The sequence below is a fragment of the Equus caballus genome, chromosome 26, assembly GCF_041296265.1.
Source record: "Equus caballus isolate H_3958 breed thoroughbred chromosome 26, TB-T2T, whole genome shotgun sequence".
NCBI classification, from domain to species: domain Eukaryota; kingdom Metazoa; phylum Chordata; class Mammalia; order Perissodactyla; family Equidae; genus Equus; species Equus caballus.
Window position 1 is genome coordinate 44,768,528 of NC_091709.1, and position 21,218 is coordinate 44,789,745.

General features: G+C 55.2%; 1 protein-coding gene across 4 annotated transcripts in view; it reads left to right on the forward strand.

The window, feature by feature from the left end:
• The window catches only part of ABCG1 (ATP binding cassette subfamily G member 1), a 69,578-nt gene that overhangs the window by 32,205 nt on the left and 16,155 nt on the right, over positions 1-21,218 (forward strand). For all 4 annotated transcript variants that reach the window (XR_011433002.1, XR_011433001.1, XM_023630221.2 and 1 more), the window contains exons 3-8: positions 11,243-11,360; positions 13,241-13,373; positions 15,850-15,900; positions 19,424-19,569; positions 19,837-19,960; positions 21,011-21,125. Coding sequence is in view for 2 of the 4 variants with exons in the window: in XM_023630221.2 (XP_023485989.1) it covers positions 11,243-11,360; positions 13,241-13,373; positions 15,850-15,900; positions 19,424-19,569; positions 19,837-19,960; positions 21,011-21,125 (687 nt within the window). In the remaining 2 variants the exon portion in view is untranslated. The remainder of the gene's footprint in view (positions 1-11,242; positions 11,361-13,240; positions 13,374-15,849; positions 15,901-19,423; positions 19,570-19,836; positions 19,961-21,010; positions 21,126-21,218) is intronic.

Here is a 21,218-nt window from a genome sequence, read left to right on the forward strand (position 1 = left end):
CTTGTTTGTTGTCGTTTGTTTAGAACCAACAGAAAAACATCTATGTGAGAGGAAAGACCTGCGTCAGACTGAGGGAAGATTCTGTGCCAGTCTCTGCCTGATGATGATCTTGGGTCCAGCCTCAATAGGAGATGCTCACCACGAGCACGGTGTGTGCAGATGGAATTCCCTGTCTCTGACCCTTATATCAGGGCCCCAGGGCCATTTCTGTAGGAACCCGCCCGGGAACCTCAGCTGCCATGCGGTTGTCTAAGGAAAGAAGGCCACATATACCTCACTACTGGCGAAGTCTAATGCTCGAAGGGCTTTGGAGAGCAGATCTCTTCTTTTATCATGGGGAAACTGAGGCCCAGATGGGTAGACCACCTGTCCATGGCCACTCCCTCATCATGAGCAGGGCTGGAATGAGGCTCCCGGCTGCCTCCCACCACCATTCTGTCCAGAGGTCCCCACCGGAAACTCCAAGGCCAATCATTTTTCTTCCCACCTTTAATTGCACAGATCTTAATGTGCTCCCTTAACCTCATTGGGAAAAGTCTACACTGGGGATGTGTTCTAACCAGGCTTCGTGCCCATGTGGACTCTGCGAGGAAGTCCGAGAATGACACTGGATTGAAGGTCTCCTGGACAAGCTGCAGGATGACAGCTCTCATCTCTTCGAGGACAGCCCGTGGCTTCTGTCTCAGAATCACAGCTGTTCCATCTTATGGACTCCTTGTGAAGCCTTGCTGGCTAAAAAGTGTACCTTTTACGTAATGTTCACGTAGGAGGAAGGGAGTCCTCTTCAGAGGGAAGTCGGTCCCCCAGGGAGGACCTGAGCTGGTGTGGGCAGGGCACGGGTGAGTGTATTAGTTTCCTGTTGCTGCTGTAACAAATCACGACAAATTAAAACAGCACAAATTTATTATCTGAAAGTTCTGGAGGCCAGAAGTCTAAAATCAAAGTGCTAGCAGGGCTGTGTTCCTTCAGGAGGCTTTGGGAAAGAACGCTTTCCTTGCCTTTTCCAGCTTCTAGAGGCTGCCCGCCTTCCTCGTCCTGTAGCCCCTTCCTCCACCTTCAGAGACAGCAGCTTCAGATCTCCGTCTTTCTCTGACCTCTGAGTCCATCATCGGATCTCTACTACTGCCTCTGACCTTCTTGCCTCCCTCTCTCCTTTATAAAGACAATTGTGATTATTTTATGCCACCCCCAGAATCCAGAATAATCTCCCCTTCTCAAGATCCTTAATTTAGTGCCATCTGCAAAGTCTCTTTTGGCGTGTAAGATAACATAGTCACAGGTTCCAAGATGCAGACATCTTTGGGGGCTTTTATTCTGCCCAGTACAGTGAAGTAGGGTACAAATCCCACCACTGCTCCCTCCCTCCATCCCTCCCTCCATCCACCTCTCTCTCCCTTCATCCCTCCCTCCCTCCATACATCTCTCCATCCACCCACCCTCCTTCCCTCATCCACCCATCCCTCCCTCCACCCACCCCTCCCTCCCTCCCTCCCTCCACCCACCCCTCCCTCCCTCCCTCCACCCACCCATCCCTCCCTCCACCCACCCATCCCTCCATCCACCCATCCCTCCCTCCCTCCACCCACCCATCCCTCCATCCACCCATCCCTCCCTCCCTCCACCCACCCATCCCTCCCTCCACCCACCCCTCCCTCCCTCCACCCACCCGTCCCTCCATCCACCCATCCCTCCCTCCCTCCACCCACCCATCCCTCCATCCACCCATCCCTCCCTCCCTCCACCCACCCATCCCTCCATCCACCCACCCCTCCCTCCCTCCACCCACCCATCCCTCCATCCACCCACCCCTCCCTCCCTCCACCCACCCCTCCCTCCATCCACCCATCCATCCCTCCCTCCACCCACCCCTCCCTCCCTCCACTCACCCCTCCCTCTCTCCACTCATCCCTCCCTCCCTTAACCCTCCCTTTCTCCATCCCTCCGTACTGCCCTCCACCCAGAGTTCTCACCCTGAGTCCCCAACACTCAAGGCCTAGAGACCACGCTGGGAGTTGCGTTTGGGGATTGCTTGAATGTGTTCCTCGTGTACATGGTTGAGCTTTGGAGACATAGGCCAGAACATTCTATCAGAGAACAAGCCCTGAGGTCGCCTTTCCTCAGGCTCCCATGGGAGCAGGGCAGCCACCAGCAGCTGCTCTAAGGGCTTCTGATGAGGGTTGCCCCTGTGGGCGGCTCTGGAGGCTGTGGCCCTGCTGACCGTGTCCGGCTGGTGCCTCTGGCAGCAGCTTCGTTCCCTGGTTGGGAAGGTACAGTGGGAAGTCTGGGCATGTTGGGGAGACCAGCAGCTCTAAAGCTTTCCTGTCGGCTGGCACGCCAGCAGGCTGTCACTTCTCCTGCTGGGCTAGTTGGAGTAGTTAATTCTGGACTTCTGGAGAACCATACCGTTCAGAGCTCCCTGAGGTCTGCGTCACTGGCTTCCTCGTTCCTCTGCGTTGAATCAAGAGCATCTTCCCCTCAGACCTTGCTCAGTTCTCCTGGTCTTCCCCATCCTTACCTGCCCTTTCTTCAACCTTGAGAACACACCTACCCAAGAGATGTGACTTGAGGGGAGCCCAGTTGTTGCTGGTACTCAGCCAAGCCCAGCTGCAAAGTCTGGGGCAGCGGTTGGCAAACCATGGCCTGGGGACCAAGTCCGCCCACCACCTGGTTTTGTAAATGGAGCTTTATTGGAGCATAACCCTGCCCATTCATTACGGATGCCTGCTTTTGCAGCGAAACAGCAGAGTCGAGCGGTTCCGACAGACTGTATATCCTGCCAAGCCTAAAATATTTATGGTCCAGCCCTTTACAGAAGACGATTCCAGCCTTTGCAGCATCAGCGTCCAACTGTCCATTCCAGGAGCACTTACTGGGGGCCTCGGTGATTGGGGGCACCGTGCTGGCCCTGGGACTGTCGAGGCAAATGCGCCCTGCGTGGCTTTTGAGGGGCGGGCCATCGTCGGGCCTTCCTCAGTGTCACTCATTTTATGAAACTGGAAAGATGGCGAGACCCACGTGTTTGCAAACCATCAGGCACCTGTACAGACGTTTAATACACACAGGGACTGCCTCCCGGCAGTGTTGCCTGTATGGCCAATCCCAGTACAGTGAGGGTCACTGTCTCCTGGGCATGTTGCTTTGTCAACAGCAAAGTCACATCAATGGCTCACAGGGCAGGAAGGCGACGGGGTGGAGGTTTTCCTGGATAATCTGTGGAGGAAGGTCAGGATTCTGTGTCGCCTCCCTGGTAAAGCCGGTGACATGGGCCAGACACATGTCGAGTAGATGGTTCCCTCCAGCCCGCCTGCAGGTGGGGTCGAGAGGCTGGACACTGAGCCATTCTGGGACCTGGCCTGCGTCCCAGAGCTCGATGGTGCTGAGCTGGGACCAGACTCCTCCCGAGGGGCCGGAGATGCTGCGCTGTCCACACCCTGTGAAAAGTGAACTGAGCCCAAACCAGGAGGTGACTGAGAATCCCACATTCTTCCTTCCCAGTGTTCCCTCTTGATGATTTTGTTGTGGTTCTTTTGCCGTTGAAAAGATTTTATAAAGAGCTCACCCAAATATCTAAAACCGTGCCATTTGCAAGGAAGAAAGGAGAGCCTGGAAATGCATGAGTGGCATCCGGGGACCATTAGGAACCTGAGGTGGCCAGGAGGAGGGTGTAACCCCCCAGCCCCACCCCGACCGGAGGCATTAGAGGCGGCACAGGAAGCAGAATGGGTCTCTTGGTTCCTGCGCCCACCCTCATCCCAGATTCTGCCAGGGAACCAGGGAGCTGACGGCAGGAAGATACCCATCAGCAGAAAGAAAAAAGCAAGCGACATCCCAAAAGCAGGAAAAGCACCCGGAAAGTTGCCCCTCCCATGGCCGGATGTGGGCTGCTGGCTCCTTGAGTGCTGTGTCCCCTGCCCCTGCCAGCAGGTAACCCCTGACCACCGTCTTCAGGGGAGAAGGCCACCCCCTTCCCACCCGGTGCTTAGGGACCTCCTTTGGCTGCACAAGGACCCACCAAGGAGGCATTTGTAGGGAGTTTGGGTGTCCTGGTGGTCAGGTGTGATGACAGCCATTGGTTTCTGTAGTTGAAAGTCTGAGCTCCTGGGTGTGAAGTGCAGGCCCTGTGGCTGGTGGGGTTGGACACTCAGGCTGTGCTTTCTCGTCCCGTGTGAGACGAGGGGTTCCGAGGAGGACGTGCCCAGGAGATATTTGCAGCTCTGTCTCCATGCCCCCACTGATGGAGGCAGGGATCCTCGGGGGCACAAGAGGGGAATGTCGGGGGGGTGGGCAGCTCCCTCAGCCTCTCTCTACTGAAGCGTGGGCCTCTCTCTGCACTTTGGGGACCCCTCATCTGATGAGACTCACCTCTGCCATGGGGCGTGGAGGAGGGATGTTCTGCATGTCCCAGTTACCTCCGAGAGTCCTGGGTGAGCGAACACAGTGAGGACCGTAACTCCTCTGCGGCCTCTGCCTGCTGAGCTCTGCCCGCCGTGACTGCTGCTTATCCACAATTATTTTTATGGCACCCTTACCCCCTGGAGGGCTCAGGGCACTGAGGTCTCAGTGTGGCTCTGACATTTGGACAGGCACAAAACCAGCCCTGCTTTTTGGAGGGCACCCACCCCACCTGGCCCCAGCCCACCTGGCCTCAACCCACCTGGCCCCACCCCACCTGGCCCCAGCCTACCTGACCCTAGCCCACCTGGCCCCACCCCACCTGACCCTAGCCCACCTGGCCTCACCCTACCTGGCAACTGAGGGAACATGCCTTTAGTGCAGCTGAGAAAGCAAACCCAGTGACTGACCCACCCCGGGATCTCTCTGGAAACAGCCGCCCCTTCCAAAACCGCACCTTGTCAAATGAAACCTGAGGGAGTGAGTCACTCTCCGGAGTTTGAGGGACAAGCTGCTAATTCTTTTCTGCAGGTGACCAGGATCGGGGGGCCTAATGGTTCCCAAGGGGCTCAGGCAACAGACACCGGTTTGCCGGCGACACCACCCACTGGGAGCTGCTCTGGAACCACCTGCTGGGATCCTTTGTTGCTCCGGTGGGGTGTGGGCAGGAGGTGGGAGGTGTTTAATAACAGGTAGCCACAGGGGAGCATCCGTTCTGCCAGAGGATGTGCGTTTCCTCGCACGTGCAGTGAGGGGCCCTTAGTGTAAGCAGGGCTCGAGTCCTCCCCAAACGAAAGAAGACCTCCCCACACCCCGGCAAGAAGTGTTTTGTTTTGTTTTTAGCTTGAGGACGTTTTGCGGGATGAAAACGAAATTGAAGGATCAGGGGCGATGGGACGAGCCGAGAGCTCTTTGGATGCACGTAGGGACTTGGGGCCTTAGCTTCCGGAACATCTCGCCACTTCAGCCCTGGGGGCACTGCGCACACACCCAGGGGGCGACCTTGGCCCTCGGTGACCAAGGGCATTTTGTCTTCTGGGGAGGAAAGGCCTGTAATTTCTTCCCACACTGTGAAATATTCCATGCGACAGCAGACTGAGTGCACTCTCCTGAATTGAGCTGACTGTGGCAATTCGGTGGGAGCCAGCCGGCACACGGCGGGCCGGGGAGGAGGGGGGCCGACTCCACTGCACTGCAGGGGCTGGCAGAGGCTTGAGGACGGGTGCAAGAGCCGCCTCGAGTTGGGCAGAAGTGGTTGGGATGTTGGCTCCTGGGCTGACTCGCTCTGTGGCCTTGGGTAGGTCATTAAGCTTCTCTGAGCCCTTGTTTCTCACCTGCAAACTATGGAGAAGTATGGGGTCCTCAGCTTGCTGTGAGGCGTAAAGGAAAAGATGGGAGCAAAGCTGGTGCCATGCTCATCCTTTTCCGAATGTGCACGCGCCCAGCGCTGGCGCTTGCCGGAGCACTGGGCTGCTCCCCGGGCCTCTCCTTCAGGGGCACATTTGTACAAAATGGGACACTCCACCTGTCTCCACCCAACTGAAGTTAGGCTGCTGTGTGTCCCCAGAAGTTTGGCGGAGTTGGCAGGCGCCGTTTCTCTTTAAAGCGCTGTGAGTTGTCATGGGAAATGTAAATGGTTGGCCGTTTGTTTCTTGATCATTTCTTGACATATCTTCTGGGCAGGAGTCAGCTCATCCCGGGAGCAGCTATCTGTGAGGGGTGAGTCCCCCATCCAGAGGGGCTCCCAGGCCAGCAATCAGGAGCTCACTGGCTTATTGGGGAGCAATTCCCCTTCCAAGGAGGCCTCCTTGATTTTTCCACGGGCAAAGGCATGGTGTCTTCATTTTCAATGGAGAAAAATACCTTTTTTTACCCTTTGTTTGGGAAAAATGTCTTCCTCTGTGTAAAAATCAACACCCCTGGGGATTCTACTTAAGCTTCAAAAGCAATTACCCGCTGATGTGATGGGAGGGGGCAAAGGGGCTTCCAGGGGCTGTTCGAGTCCCATTCCCTGATGTGGGGGCTGGTTGCCCGGCTGTGTTCAATCTGGGGGAGTGTATTGAGCCATCTGTACACTTAGAATGTGTGCACTTTTCTCTCTGTATGCTATGCTTTAGTAAAATCTGCATCAGACAGAGAGCTTCAGGACTGAGTAAAATAGTCCGAAATAAATAGAATATGCACATTTAGATTGCCACTATATAGGGGCTTATGGGCAGCTTTTCTGCTGTCCACTTGGGCATGGGTTTATGCGTACAGGATGTGAGACAGAGGGATACCAGTGGCCCCTCTAAAACACATGGCATGGCAGTACTGGACCCTGTGGGTTGACTTCAGGGACTGTCCAAGCAGCTGGACACCCAGGAGCTCCTGGGCGTTTCCTGCTGGCCCAGCATGCAATGGCTCCCGTCCCAAAGGAGTCTGGTCCTGTTGGGGGCACTGAGTGGGAAAGAGATGCCTACCAGGTGGTGGGGCCCGGGACGGTGGCTGTCACTCAGGATTCACTTCATTAACTCCATAAACATTTTTTTAAGTGACCCCTACATGCCCTGCCCTGTTCTATACACAGGACACAGTGATTCAGAAGACAGTTCTGGTCACATTGTCTCAGACCAGCAGCGTCTGGGGCAATGGAAGAGCTGGGAGGCAAGATGAGCCCTGGGCTGGGGGCAGCTGTCAGACAGCTGGGCTCGTGTCGGGCGTTCAGTTTGGGGCTGGCTGGCGTCGCTGTAATGAGGAACAGGCTTGCCCTGATGTCCGCTTTATTCTCACCGTCACTGAACTTCAGGACCCTCGGGATCACTGGGAGCCAGGATGTCTGGACAGGCTCTTTCTGAATCGCTAACGTTCTAAAAGTAACTCATCCCGGAGAGATAACTAAGGAAGCTCCTTCGTTTTCGTTTGATAGTGACTGTTCACGAACGCCTCTATCTGCAAGGTTTTAAACCTCCGTTCATTTACACCTTTGTTCACTATCCTTTGTTGTGTGTCCCCACGGGGCAGGGCACTAGCCAGGGCCAGAGGTTTGGAGATGGAAGGTGACATGACCAGAGAGGGCAGGTGCATGGTAGGCAGTTACAGCCCCACCAGGTGGGTGCTGGGGGGATGTGTGGCCTCCTTAGGATTTTCTGAACACAGCACAACTCCCCTGGAAACAGGATTAGATCGTGGAGAAGTCCCTTCCAGTTGGCTTCATTTGGATGGCATCAGCGGGGTATATGGAGAAAGCTCTCACTGGTTCTGTTTTTGCTTCCTGGTACTCCTGAGAAGGCACAAGGCCCGTCCGCCAGCTCTGAGCTGCCCAGAAGCCTAAATCGTGTAGTGGGGCACAGGACCCATTTGCTATTTTGTGATATGTCTACAGTTCTGCTTGCAAAACACAGCGTGCTAATTTGTAGAGCAGAATTCTAGAAAGTGAATCCCGTTTCTCCCCAACTGCCCTTCAACAGCAAAGATGGAACCAGGCACAGTGGTCCTTGGGCTACCCTATGGCCGGGGGGTCTGCTCCTTTGCCTGGGTGCCTCTCTCCTTAGCTTAGACATGGTTCCCCCAAGCCCGGGGGGGGGGGGTACCCCGCTCTATCCCCACTCTATCCACCCTGCCAACAACGGCATTTCCTTCCTTGACCACTGGGCTCCAATTGTGTTTCAGCCAGAACCAAGTATCACATTTTACGTTTGTCCTCTTTCCAAGAAGACCCCCTTCAAAATCCCCTAGATGTAAAGTGTCAGGGTCTGTGAGACAAACTGCCCCCAGGCCGGCCCTGGTTCTGTGGCTGGAACCCTGGGCGTCCATCTGCTCCTCCCCCGGGGGCCATCCTCCTGCCCATCAGCCTGTTTGTCCCAGCACTTCTGCTGCCAGGATGGGCCCTGCTCTCCTCCCTCCGCCCCTGTCTTCTCACTAAGCTGGCAGCTAACAGAGCTCTGCCACTGGGACCAAGTCTGAGCAGAGTTCTCTTCCCTGTGATGGATGGGCCCGGACACTGTCATCTCTCTTTGTCTCTCTGTCTATCTCTCCATCTCTCCATCTCTTGTCTCTTCTCTGGTCTGGGTTTTGATCTGGCTTCCAGTCTGGCTGTTTTAAGGATGAGCCGCCCTCGCTCTGCATGGAGCTGTTGGGCATTCAACGGCCCTGCCTCTTGGGTCCTTTTCATGTTTGTGGTCCTCTGAGCGCTCGCTGTCCCAACCAGAAAAGCAGTGTGGGACAAGCACCCCCGTAAACAAACACCCAGAGCTCACGAAGCAGGCGGCTTACCCAGTAGGGCAAGCACTGGGCTGCACAGAGCTTATTGGCGGGAAAGGAGGCGGGGGTGGGTCCGTCCGCATTTCATATTTCAATAAGGGAACCAAACTCCGGGCTTTGCAGTGAAGGACGATCTCATTACATAAACAGAGGGATTTGCACGTGTTGGACACTCACAAACCCGGCTCTAACTGGACGGCCCCCAGCTGGTGTTCCCAATCCTCCCCTGGAGCTGAGTGTGCACTGCCTCCCCGGGCCAGCCTCCGTGGTCCAGGAGTAGGACAGATTGATGCCTTCTTGACTTCTGCTCCCAGTGTCACTTTTAAGATTCTCCAATTCCGAGTGCATGTTTGTCGTTTTTAAAGAAAAAAAGGTTTCTGATGTTAGAGAAATGCAGCCCTGAGTTGGTGGACCCCACTTGGGTCCCACAGGTGAAGACCCTTAGCTGCCCAGCAGCATGTCACAGGTACCCCCATCCTTCCGTGTCACCCTGGGAGCCAACGTCCCTCTCTGAGATGTGCGTTGTCAGCCTCGTGAGCCAGTGTCACTCACTGGCCTCAACGTTGTATCAGTTTATTGCCAGAGTTCACGGTTGGACCCACAGTTCCAGCCTGGTGGCTCTAAATGACAAGCACACTGTCTGTACCCCTCACTCTGTCTGCCTTTTCCCTTGGAAAGGCCAGATGCTCCCGCAGCTCCCACACGCAGGTCTGTCCCTGGCGTCCTGGCCGTGGGCATCGCAGCCTGTGTGAGCTTCCCACAGCCAGTATTACTACGTGGTGCCCAGTGTGGACCCCAACACCAAGGGCCGGCCCCCTGTGCTATCAGAGTGAGAGCAGCACCCATGGGCTCTGCCTGGGGGGATAGGGCCTCTCGGAACCCAGAGACACAAGGTTGCCCTCAGGGCTTCTTATGCCCCTCTGCAGACTGCCCTTGGCCTCCAAATGGCCGGTGGTCATCTCAGTGACCTGTCTGCCTCCTCAGGCAGCTCCTGGTTTATGGGGGCCCAGCTGGGGATTAGCTTCAAACTTGAGAGGGAAGAGCTTAGAGGAGGATTTGCTCGGGAGTAACCCTGATCCCGATCTGAGCTGATGAGAGCCTGGTGATAGCAGACGCCCGGCGGTTAGCGCTCCCTCAGTGATGTCATGCCGGTCCCCTGTGGCTCAGGTCCCCAAAGTGCCTGGCCCCGCATCGCAGAGCTCCATCCTGATGAGGAGCCTGACCACCCGGAGCTTGAAGCGTCTCTGCTGTCCCCCAGCCCTTCTATCCACCGAGGGGCAATCATGGGGCTTTGGGGGCCCTGTCCCCTCCCCCACACTGGTTTCCTCCAGCTGTCAGTGCCCGAGTTTGCTGACCTGTCATCCTCGACATCCCAGTGGTAGGAATCTGACTCATTTGCGGTACTGGCTCTCCTCTAGACTGGCCCCCTCCCACCGGGATGACTCCCCAGCCCTCCCCAGGCGCTGTCACTCTCCGTAATGAGTCAGATCACAGGGCCTCTGGCTTCCTGCCTTTTGCTTCTGCTTCACTCTGCCTGATTAAACAAGGCCCCGGGGACTCCGCATCCAAATCCAGGTGGCACCTGGTGACAGGTTGGTGTTCAAGTGTCCCATCTGTGAAAGACGAGCAGACTCCCCAGACCCTGGGGGGCTTGCATCAACATACAGGTCTGGGGGTCCAGGGAGCATCCAGCTAGTGACTGACCAGAGGGCCCAGGACAAGGGGCTCACACGCACCGTTTCTCAGCAGGGCCCTTAACCCTGGTGTGTGGAGCTAAAAGACCGCCTTTGTACGACTGACTATTTCAGGGTACGTTCTGCAGCCTTCTCAGGAACTGAGAGCTGTTTCTGAGTTAGAAGTCTTTATCTATGAATCCGGTCGCTTCTATTTTATTCTTTATAGCAGATTTGAACAGTCTACTTGAAAAAAAGATTAATGTGGCTCTGTTTGGGAGGTGTAGTTTTTTCCCATTCGCAGAGCCCTGGGATGGAGACTTGCCAGAAATTTCAAAGCAATTGGATGTGGCTGCAAAATGATAAACTTTGAATTATTCATTCATTAATATATTAATTATTTAATTGTAAAGTAAGGATTTATGAATACCTTCTATATAAATAATTTATGTTTATAGAAATATGTACGTTATAAGTAATTCGTAAATCAACTAATACATTAATCATTTAATTAATAAAGACATTTGCTTCCCATCGTGGGGGCAGAAGCAGCGTGGCTGGGGGTGCACTGGGTTAGGATCCGTTCACACTGGCTGTGGGGGCCTGGACACCTGCTTCCTCATCCAAAATGAGAATGGCAGGTTACTCGTACCCTATATGGCGTATGGGAAGTACTTTGTATAAAGCATTATGCACATACTGGTCATCGTCATCAATAAAACCCGCGAAATGCAACTGACGAAGCAGACAAAGGTGTAAAAGAGACACAAGGCCCATTTTCTTGCCGAGAGCTTGGCATTTCATACTATGGTGTGAAGGTCTTGCGTTTGGCTTGAGTTCTGTAGTCAGGCGTACTGTGTGTTTGCTTATACAGCCTCGAGGGGAAAACCAAATCAATCCTGTGATGGAAAATGAATGTGATCTGCTTTCTGCAGGATACAAGACTCTTCTGAAAGGAATTTCTGGGAAGTTCAACAGTGGGGAGCTGGTGGCCATCATGGGTCCTTCCGGGGCTGGGAAGTCCACGCTCATGAACATTCTGGCCGGATACAGGTGAGCAGCCCCTGCTGAGGAGAGCGAGGTCCTCTCCCAGTTGTGGGCCTAGGGGAACAAGGTGACCGGTGAAGGCTGTTCAGCCATCCTGTCACATCTTCAGGTTCTGTGCAGGCTCCCGTGAAGCCTGAGGGGTTAGCAGTAACAGGCTTTGGAATCTGTTAAGAAACAGCCCAAGGAAGAGAATGGCCTTGAAGGCGGCAAAAGGCAGCACCTGCTTGCTGCCACGTGACCTGGAGAATGGACACAAGCGAGCGAGGGCACGGGGCAGAACGGCCAGCAGCCTGCTGAGTGAGCTCAGCCTGGCCAGGCCTTCCGGACAGGAAGAAGTGGGAGGGTCAGGGGAGGGGAGGGGGCCCGCAGGAGACCTCGAGACAAGCATGACTGGAGGTCAAAAGTCAGGGGAACATTGTCAGAGAAGGACGAGGACCGTCCTCTGGGCCCAGAGCCCATGGGGCTCTTGCTCGTGGCGTTGGTTGTTTCCAGGTTTGGAAACCATGATCCCTGATGTCCTGCCCAGTGTCATCCCTGTGTGAATGCTGTGAAAACTGAACCCTTGCAAGTATTCAAAAATGCTCCCCTACAGCCAATTCTTTTCAGTTCTCATGGGCCCATTTGCTAACTTTAGCAAATAATAATAACAATTTAATTTACTGGGAAAAAAGAGCAAGTACCACCGCTTTCCTTGGGACTTCTGAATTACTTCTTAACACTAGAAATTAAAATTTTAAAAAACCCTCATGAGAAATTCCTGCCTGTTGCATTCATACCCGAAGGTTAAGCCAAACTGCCGACGCCCAGCATCACGGAAGGGGTGGAGGAGAGGGGAGCGGTTCCTGTGGGGCAGCTCATCCCACACCCTAGCTCCTGGCCGTCCTGAACGGTGCCTGGGCCTCCTGGAGTGGTGGAGGGCAGCCTAGAGTTGGTGGGCACCAAGCCTGGCTCCTGGGGAAGCCAGCTGACCCCAGCCCATTTCCTGGGGGAAAGAAGGGCCCACCACAGGCCCACGGTCACAGAGACGGGCTGATGAAGTCGGAAACCAGACGTAACCTCACTGGTCTCCGTAGACCCTCCATGTTTCTGTTTCCATGGCATCTAGGAGGCAGGGCTGGAAACATGGGTCCTTATTGCGATGCTCATGGCTCCTACCGCCTCCCTGGGCTGAGCTGATGCACCCAGAAGAGCATCGGGCACTAGAGATGCACAGTGGGTCTGGAGTGAGGGAAGTGGCTGGCAGGGCCGTGCACCTTCTGTTCCCACAGTGCACGCGGGACACCCCAACCTGCCCACTGTGGTCAGAGAGAACAACTTCCTCGGTGGAGAAGGACCATGCGCTTGGCTAAGGGGGATCCAGGGCCCAGGCCCCCTGCTCTCTGAGCCACCTGAGCCCAGGGACCCTGCTGTGTTCCCTCCTAGTCGCATCCTCAGGAACTGGTTCTGCAGTGGCGGCCATACCACGACTACAGAGTGTTGGCCTTTGGGGTTGTGGCTGTAGCCTCAGCTACCCACAGGATTGCTCAGAAGCCAATCTTACAAATGGCCAAAAAGTCAGGGACGTATATCCGACCTCGTGGCTGTGGGTAGGAGCGTCCATGCTATCTTTGTGCGTTTAGGGGCACTTGTTACAAATACGCTATCGGAGGCAGCTCGCCCCACCTGCCCCTTTCCACGCTGGGCCTTTTCTCCGTCAATTCCTCCCTGCCAGTGCTGCTGTTCTTCCTGGCCTCCCGTCCCTTCCTGCCCCTCGGTGTCTCTGTGGCAGGTGGTCCAACCGGGAAGATGCTAGGGGGGCCACCTCTCTCTCACTCTCCTCCCAGGCCCGGGAGGAGGAGGAGGAGCAGAGGAGTCGGGCTAACAGTATCCTCCCCTTGGCCTTCCAGGGAGACCGGCATGAAGGGGGCGGTTCTCATCAACGGCCTGCCCCGGGACCTGCGCTGCTTCCGGAAGGTGTCCTGCTACATCATGCAGGACGACATGCTGCTGCCCCACCTCACCGTGCAGGAGGCCATGATGGTGAGCCACCCACCAGCCTGTGCTCTGGCACCTGGCTGCCCCTCTCTCCTCCGCATTAGATGGAGCAGCCCCCAGTGGGCCGGGGCTCTGCCAGGCCTTGCACAGAGTCAGCACCACCCCTCCCTCGAGCGGAGTTCCGGCACCAGACATGCTGTTTGGACAGCTTCATTGAAAAACCCCCAAGATCCTGCGTTCTCATAGACCCTGGATGACAAAATCGAGGTCAAGTTTCTGGGAAGGTTATTGACCCAACGGATGTGGGTGACCACTTCCAGGGTGACCACAATCCTACTGCCTGTAGGCTGAGGGTCCTTCCTTCTCATCAGCTGTGCTTGAGTCATTCTGTGGCTTTGGGCCCAAGTTCCAGCCAACCCGGTGTCGGGGTTGGGGCCCCGAGGGTCTCCTCCTCTGACTCACCTGCCTGCTGAGTGGGTGAGTGAAACCAGCATTCTCTGGACACCCTCCTGGGTCCCAGGCCCTGCAGGCATGTAGCCCAACACAGTCATCAAACATGTCATCTTGCAAGAGCTCATGAGAATGAGTCCCTCCGAGAGTTGAGCAGTTAGCCCAGGATGTCCTGCTCGAAGGGGTCGGGAACAGCCTGGCCTGGACAGACCAGACCCAGCCAAGTGTCGTGACATTGGACTTCCAGGGCCGTTATTTTAACATAATGCTGCCAAGGACCACACTGACCCAAGTGTGGGCAGTGGGAGGTGCTAGAATGCCCCCCATCAAGAGGAGATGGGAAGATCCATTGGCAGCCCGTTGCTCATCACTGGGCTGCCTGTTTTTTTCTTTCTCCTTGTCCACTGCAGAAGACAGGGCCTAGCCTCCGGGCCTCCCCTGGTGCACTGGGGGACGTTCTCAGCCTGTCTGCCTGGAGCCCTGGCCGGTAGATGGGCGTTTGCCTTGGTTTTTCCACCAGGATAGATCTTGCCCCGCACCCCTCACTTGCGGGGGGCAGAGCTTCCTGCCTGGGGTGTCGGAGAGTGGGGCTGCCCAGCATGTCATCCCGGAGGCAATTCCAAGGGAATCTTAACTGGGCCAAGAGAAGCAGGTTAAGGTGTAGGGTATGAGATCTGCTCCCTAACCTGTGGGGAAGCAGAAAGAGCGAGCCCTGAGGGGTTGTCCTCGTTCTTCGTCCCTGGCCCTGCGTGCTCTGTAAGTAACAGGAGACCTCTCCACTGGGCTCGGCTACCACACCCCGCAGGCACACGCGCCGGGTGGTCCTAATTGTTTATCCTGTGTCTAAATGAGCATTCTGATGGGGGCCCAGGGAACTTAGAGGAGTGTGTAAGTAGGATGGTAAATTTAGTAAATACAAGCTTTCAGGTACCCTGTGGATTCCTGAATTGCTGCTTCACCTCTGTCCTGGGTGACCAGAGTTTAGCTTCTCAGCAAGTTGTTGAATTAAGCCCGTGGTCACCTGTTTGAGAAACTTTCCTTTGATGTCCAGCTCAATCACTGCTTTCTGTTGCAGACAAGATTAGTGACTCCTATTGTCACCTCTGTCCTCCCCCTACCCTGTCACCAGGCTCTGCTGTGAAATCCATTGATTTTCAGAACTAAATTAGATTTTGATTTTGAGGATTTCGCAATAGCTCTAAAAAATACTTTCAACTTGAGGCAATGACGCCTTTTGACTACTCACGGTCCTGCCGCCCACATAGGGGTGAAACTGGCTGCCAGCTGTCGGTCGTGCGTTTCCGTATGCTGCTTCTGACCTCACAACCACCAGGAGGACCAAGCAGTAACACCCTGTGTCACACGGCAGGCAGCTAGGCCCGGTCCCGTCTGACTCTGGGACCGGGGCCTTTCCACCAGTCTCCCCCGCATCTCAGTCTCTCACTGGTCCTCATGGCAACTTCACTAGCTCACTGGGTGCGCGGGTTCTAGCCTCATCATTGTGCTCACGAGGAAACTGAGGCTCCCAGTTTCCCAAAGCCGCAGAAGTGGGCAGGGCAGGACAGTGGCCGCTCAGGTCTTGCCAAGCGGGGTTGGGACCCCGTGGTGTGCTGACAAACAGGACCTCAACAAAACAAAGCAACAACAATACAACCCGAATCCTGAAAGGCTGCGCTTGCCAATTTCTGTGGTGTAGACCCTGCCACTATGGATCACGTTACACTGTCATCGGTTTAACAGGTGGCTTGTGAAATTCCTGAGTAGGCACCAATGGCCTTCAGGCCCCTGATGCCTGGGGTTTCCTGCTCCCCACTGCCCACATCTGACTTCTCTCGTGGGCACGGCAGAGAATTCCACTGAGAGAACAGGAAGCACCCGATACGGGCTGCTCTCCCAGACCCTGCCTTTGCTAAGCCGCTCGAGGGGAGGAGCCAAGACCCCGGAGGGTTCTCCTCTACCATCCAGCAGCTCAGGGGCTGCTGGGATTCTGGGCCCACGGTGTGGCACATGAGGTGCACCCTGCCCACGGCCACCTGTTCTGATTCCGTACCGTTGTCCTTGTCCCCTGCAGGTATCTGCACATCTGAAGCTCCAGGAGAAGGATGAAGGCAGAAGGGAGATGGTAAGTGTGTGTCTGGGCCTCAGGTAGTCCAGAAAGCTTGTGAAATCCATTTGACAAACACGTGTGGAGGGACTTTTTGGCGCTGGTTTTGTTTGTTGGTTTGTCACCTAGTCTTCTCTGAGGGTGGGGGGACGGTGACATCTCAGTGTGCGTTCTGGCCTGGCCGCCAGGGCCCAGGAGTGAACACTCCACTTCAAGAGCCATGGCTTTGACTCTCAGATCCAGGTGCTGCCACATGAGGACACGGCAGAACCCTGGCCTGAGAGCTTGGATGGCCGGGAGAGCCTGCCTTAGGGTTGGACCAAGCGCTCTGCTCCTTTTAGTGTTTGATACCCTTTTTACTCAGTTGTTTTTTTATAAAACACTAACAATGAAGATGGTTACTCATTTGCTTAAAAATAACCAGCCTCCGCCAGCACACACGGGCAAGAAGAAATTTGGTTCTTACGTGTTATTAACCAGCCTTATAAAAAATAAACAAGGTCCTGGGATGACTGAGACCTTCTCATCCTTTCATCGTTGTTTTGTGGTTCCCTAACACCCCAGGGAGCAGGGAGGGGTTGGGTAGGCAGACCCAGCGGGGGCCAGAAAGCCCCACGTAGCGAGGCAGGGACCGGTGTATACTTACAAACAGGAATCACACAGCGTGAGGGTGAGCGGAGAGGGAGGTCAGGTCAGAGGGGCTTGCTAACGTGGAGAGGACCCTGTAGTGAAGCAGAAATGAGCCCACGGGGGAGCCCCGTCAGCCTTGGCCTCCTAGAACCCACTGCCTCCAGCGCCCCAGGCTTCCGTCCATAATGGGGGGATGGAAGACCCGGCCCCACCTGCCCTGGGTCACCTGCTCTAATTCAGCGGGCAACTGAATTCGATGATGTCGTGCATGTCTTTGAGCTCCACAGAACAGATGTGATCCGTAAGTCAGTAGGCCGTGGGGTGGTTTCCCTGCAGTGTGACCTGCCTGGACCAGCCTTTCCAGGCAGGAAGGGAAACTGAGGAAAGTAGGTTTTCCTGAAGGGCTGGGAGGACAAGTTTGTGCGTCTCAGCTGAGGTTCTAGATTGGGGAGCACAGCCAGCCAGCCTTTTGCCTCCTGCACCAGCTTTGTCTGTTAAGTGATGGCCTTCAGAAGCCAGCTTCCAGGCCCCATCCGGATGGCTGCTTAGGTCTCAGGGGAGGGCCACAGGAACCCTCTCTGCCTGCTAGAGCAGAACAGACAGGCAGGAGACGGCCGTCTTGGTCGGGAATGGAGATGTCTCCTGGGAGGCCGCTGCCCGTGTGCATGTCCTCCTGGTGCCTGTCTGAAGACCCAGACTGGAGGAGAGCCTTGTGCTGTTCTCAGCTGGGTTTACAAGAACAAACACGTCAAGTTGGTGAGCACCTTCTCTGCCACTGTGTGGCTGAATCCTCCCGAGAATGTGAGAGCCTTGTGCCTCTCTCTCTTCAGGTTCAACTGCTGCTGGATTGCACAGGACAACGAGCCACCCCTGCTGGGGCTAGAGGCATTCTTGGGTCCTGCACCCATTTCACGGGAAGCCCCAGCTTGGGCCGGGTGGGCCCTCAGTCCTGGTGCTCAGCCATGTGCACGTTCCACCTCCCCCAAGAAGCCGTCAGCAGAGTTGTGTGATTGTTTTGAAGATAAAAAAACACTGACTGCATGCCTTGACTCATTTCCCTCCAACCGTCTGCGTGTACCCAGGTCTCTATTGTTTATATCTCATGCAAACACAATCAAATGGAATGTTCTAGCAGGTAGTGGAATGTGTTATCCATAGCCTTCCTTGTTTCCTGGAAAAGCAGCCTCAGCCCTCGAGAGACCCCCGCAAGGGAGCTTCGTCAGGAGCGAGGTCTCCCGGGGCTGGGGCATTGTTTGTTCTTTCTGACTAGTTTTAAAACAAAACCAACCTGCAGGGCATCACCCTTGCGAGAACACTGGAGAATGTGCGCTGGACAGGCAGGGAACAAGAAGGCACCCACATTCGTTTTCACCTCCAGCATCCTCTCCGTGGGGGCTGAGGGCAGGTCAGGGCGAAGGCATGCTTGACCACAAGGGGGAGGCCTGAGAAGAAAGATGGGGGACCAGGGGCATGTGCCATGTTTGTGGAGGCCCCGAAGCAAGCCTGGAACAATCAGAACGACTCTTCATCCTGCAGCTTCGGCCTGTGGTTCTGAAGACGGCGGTGGCCTTGTTTTCTAGGAAAGCTGACCCACACAGTCTGTATGGGAGGGAACATGTGCCAGAAAAAGCCCTCCCCACCTGCCCCACCTTGATGGCCTTCCTCCCTGGTTGGTTTCTCTCAAAGGCAGTGCGTTCTAGAAGAGGCAGGGGAGTTGGCCATAGGGATCAGCAAGGGAGAGGCCAAGTGGGATTCGAACTCAGATCTGTCTGACTCAGCTGCTGCCCAGCCCCTGGAGCAACGGAGCCCTGGCTCCTCCTGTCACCAAAACCGCATTTTCTACTGACCCTACAGAAGTAATTCAAGAACCAGAGTGGAAAGTTCCTTCCTTGTGAGTTCCTTCTCCTTTTGGATGACCACATCTTCCCAGAGAAGCCACTGGACTGGGGTCTGCCCACTGTTGCCACCAGGGCCAGGATGATGGCTGGGCAAATTCTAGAGGGACCTCCAAGGTGGGCTGCCCCCAGCAGGTGAGCCTGACGTGGAGGCAGGGAGGGCGGCAGCTAACCTCCCCTTCCTGCGGCTGCCTCCGAGAAGATGCTGGGATGGACCTGAACCCTGCGGCTGAAGCCAGCACCCGAGCCTGCACTGAAGGCTGCTGACCGTTCTGTTCCCTGAGTCGATACCGGATCAATAATCTGGAGCACACAGGGAGGGCTCAGGGTCACAGTGGACTATCTGTATCCTGAAGCCAGTCTGCTTCCCGGGGGCGGGCATCGGTGGGACCACCGTCGGAGGTGGTGACAGCTTTAAGCAGTGTCATTGTGTTGCTGCCACATCAGAGACTTTGTTTTCCTATCGACAAGTGCCAAAGGGACTCCATTCCTTCTTTCCGAGAGGCCTGGCCTGTGTGGCTGTGTGTCTGCTGGAGCCATGTGCATTAGTAATAGTATGTTAATAGCTGCTGTTGACTAAATGCTCTGTGTGCCAAATCTTGCGCCAAGCACTTTCATTCTGATGCCCTCCCATGGCCCTTCTGTGCTGGTCAGAAACCTGATCATCCGTCTGTCTATGTGTCCACCCATCCCCCTTTCTGCAAATGTTTATTGACGCCTTCCCTGACCGGGGCCCTGAGCGAGGCTTAAAAGAGAAGGTCACCAGCAGGAGGCAGAACAAGGACTCCGGCCCAGGGGGGCCTGGCTCCAGCTCCTTAGCCTCTTGGACCCAAATCAGGACCTCAGACTTGGAAACGCGCCTGCCCACTTGGCAATGGCAGCCTGGGGTGGGCCCTGATTTCCACGTGTGTCTGCCAGCAAATGAGGGAGGCGGTGGGTGTTTCCACCTGGGCCCTGGAGGTGGCGAGGTGTGGCGGGTGGTCCCTGACAGTCACTCTGGCTCTGCTGCCCCCCAGGTCAAGGAGATCCTGACGGCTCTGGGCTTGCTGTCTTGTGCCAACACGCGGACCGGAAGCCTCTCGGGTGGCCAGCGGAAGCGCCTGGCCATCGCACTGGAGCTGGTGAACAACCCCCCCGTCATGTTCTTCGATGAGCCCACCAGGTAACGGGGAGCAGTGGGAAGCAGCAGGAAGAGCCCCTGCTCTCTCAGCCAGGGGTTTGTCCGGGGGCTCTGCTGTGGCCTCAGAAGGGGGCTGTGTGCTCTGCCTGCCTCATGTTTGCCTTCTGTTCTGGGTCAGGGGCCTGACTTACCTCCCTCTCCCTGTCTGAGACCAGGAGACAGCTGTGGGTTCAGACCTACCCAGTGTGCTCTGAATGTGTGGGAGGGTTTGGGGTCCCGCAGGCGTTTCATGGTGCCCCTTGATTTCAGCGGCCTGGACAGCGCCTCCTGCTTCCAGGTGGTCTCCCTGATGAAAGGACTGGCTCAAGGGGGGAGGTCCATCATCTGCACCATCCACCAGCCCAGCGCCAAGCTCTTCGAGCTATTCGACCAGGTACGCAGGCCCTGCTGTGGTCAGCCCATGTGGACTCAGGTCCCGGGTACTCATGGCTTCCCGGTAGCTCATGGGGGTGTCTTCACTTTTGAGTGGGGCTTAAGTTTTATGTTTCATAAGACTGTAAGACTATAAGCAGCAGAGGTGGCAGGGTGGGAGCGGGTAGGAAGAGCTGGCCAGTGTTCTCCCTCGGGCTGGTGTCCAGCCATGGGGTCTTGGGCAAGTCACTGACATTGCTATGGCTTCACTCCCCTCTCCCCATTATAATGGGGAACACTTGTTTTACAGAATTAAATGGCAGGCTTTGATGTTTGTACAATATCACCTTTTTTATAAATCTTAGGTTTTGATATTATTATAAGCAAAAAAAAAAAAAAAAGAGCAAGGGATGAAATGTGTGTAGCTCCATAATCTTTTCTAATCAGGTGGTTATTGTGAGGGGGAAAAAGCAATATAATAAAGTAATTCCTGGCCACATGATATCCTCAGTCTTTCCTGACTTATCATGGATTTCCCTTTGAACTTGGAGTCCTCAGGAGGTCATGTAAATCTCTCCTGAGAGAGAGAGAGAGAAATTGATTGATGGATGGGTGGATTGATGGGTAGACGGATGGATGGGTGGGTGGATAGATGGATGGATGGAAGGGTGAATGGGTATATGGTGGATGGATGGATGGGTGGTTGGTTGGATGGATGGATGGATGGGTGGGTGAGTGAGTAGATGAATGGGTGGATGGCCAGATGGAAGGATGGAAGGGTGGATGGGTATATGGTGGATGGATGGATGGGTGGATGGTGGATGGATGGCTAGATGGTGTGTGGGTGGATGGATGAATGGATAGGTGGGTGAGTGAGTAGATGAATGTGTGGATGGACAGATGGAGGATGGAAGGGTGGATGGGTATATGGTGGATGGGTGGAGGGGTGGTTGGTTGGATGGATGGGTAGGTGGATGGACAGATGGATGGATGGATGGGTGGATGGGTTGAGATCTATTGCTTTGTGGAGGAAAGCAGGGTTGATGATTTTTCCCTCCTTACTTTTTTCCAGCTGTATGTCCTTAGTCAAGGACAATGTGTGTACCGGGGAAAAGTCTCAAATCTTGTACCATATTTGAGAGATTTAGGTCTGAACTGCCCAACCTACCACAACCCAGCTGATTTTGGTAAGTAGAGCCTTGACCTGAGAGAAGGAAAAGAAAAGGGGGTCTTTTCCAATCTTGGTGGGTTTCCACTTTTACCTGAAGTACAGATGGCCC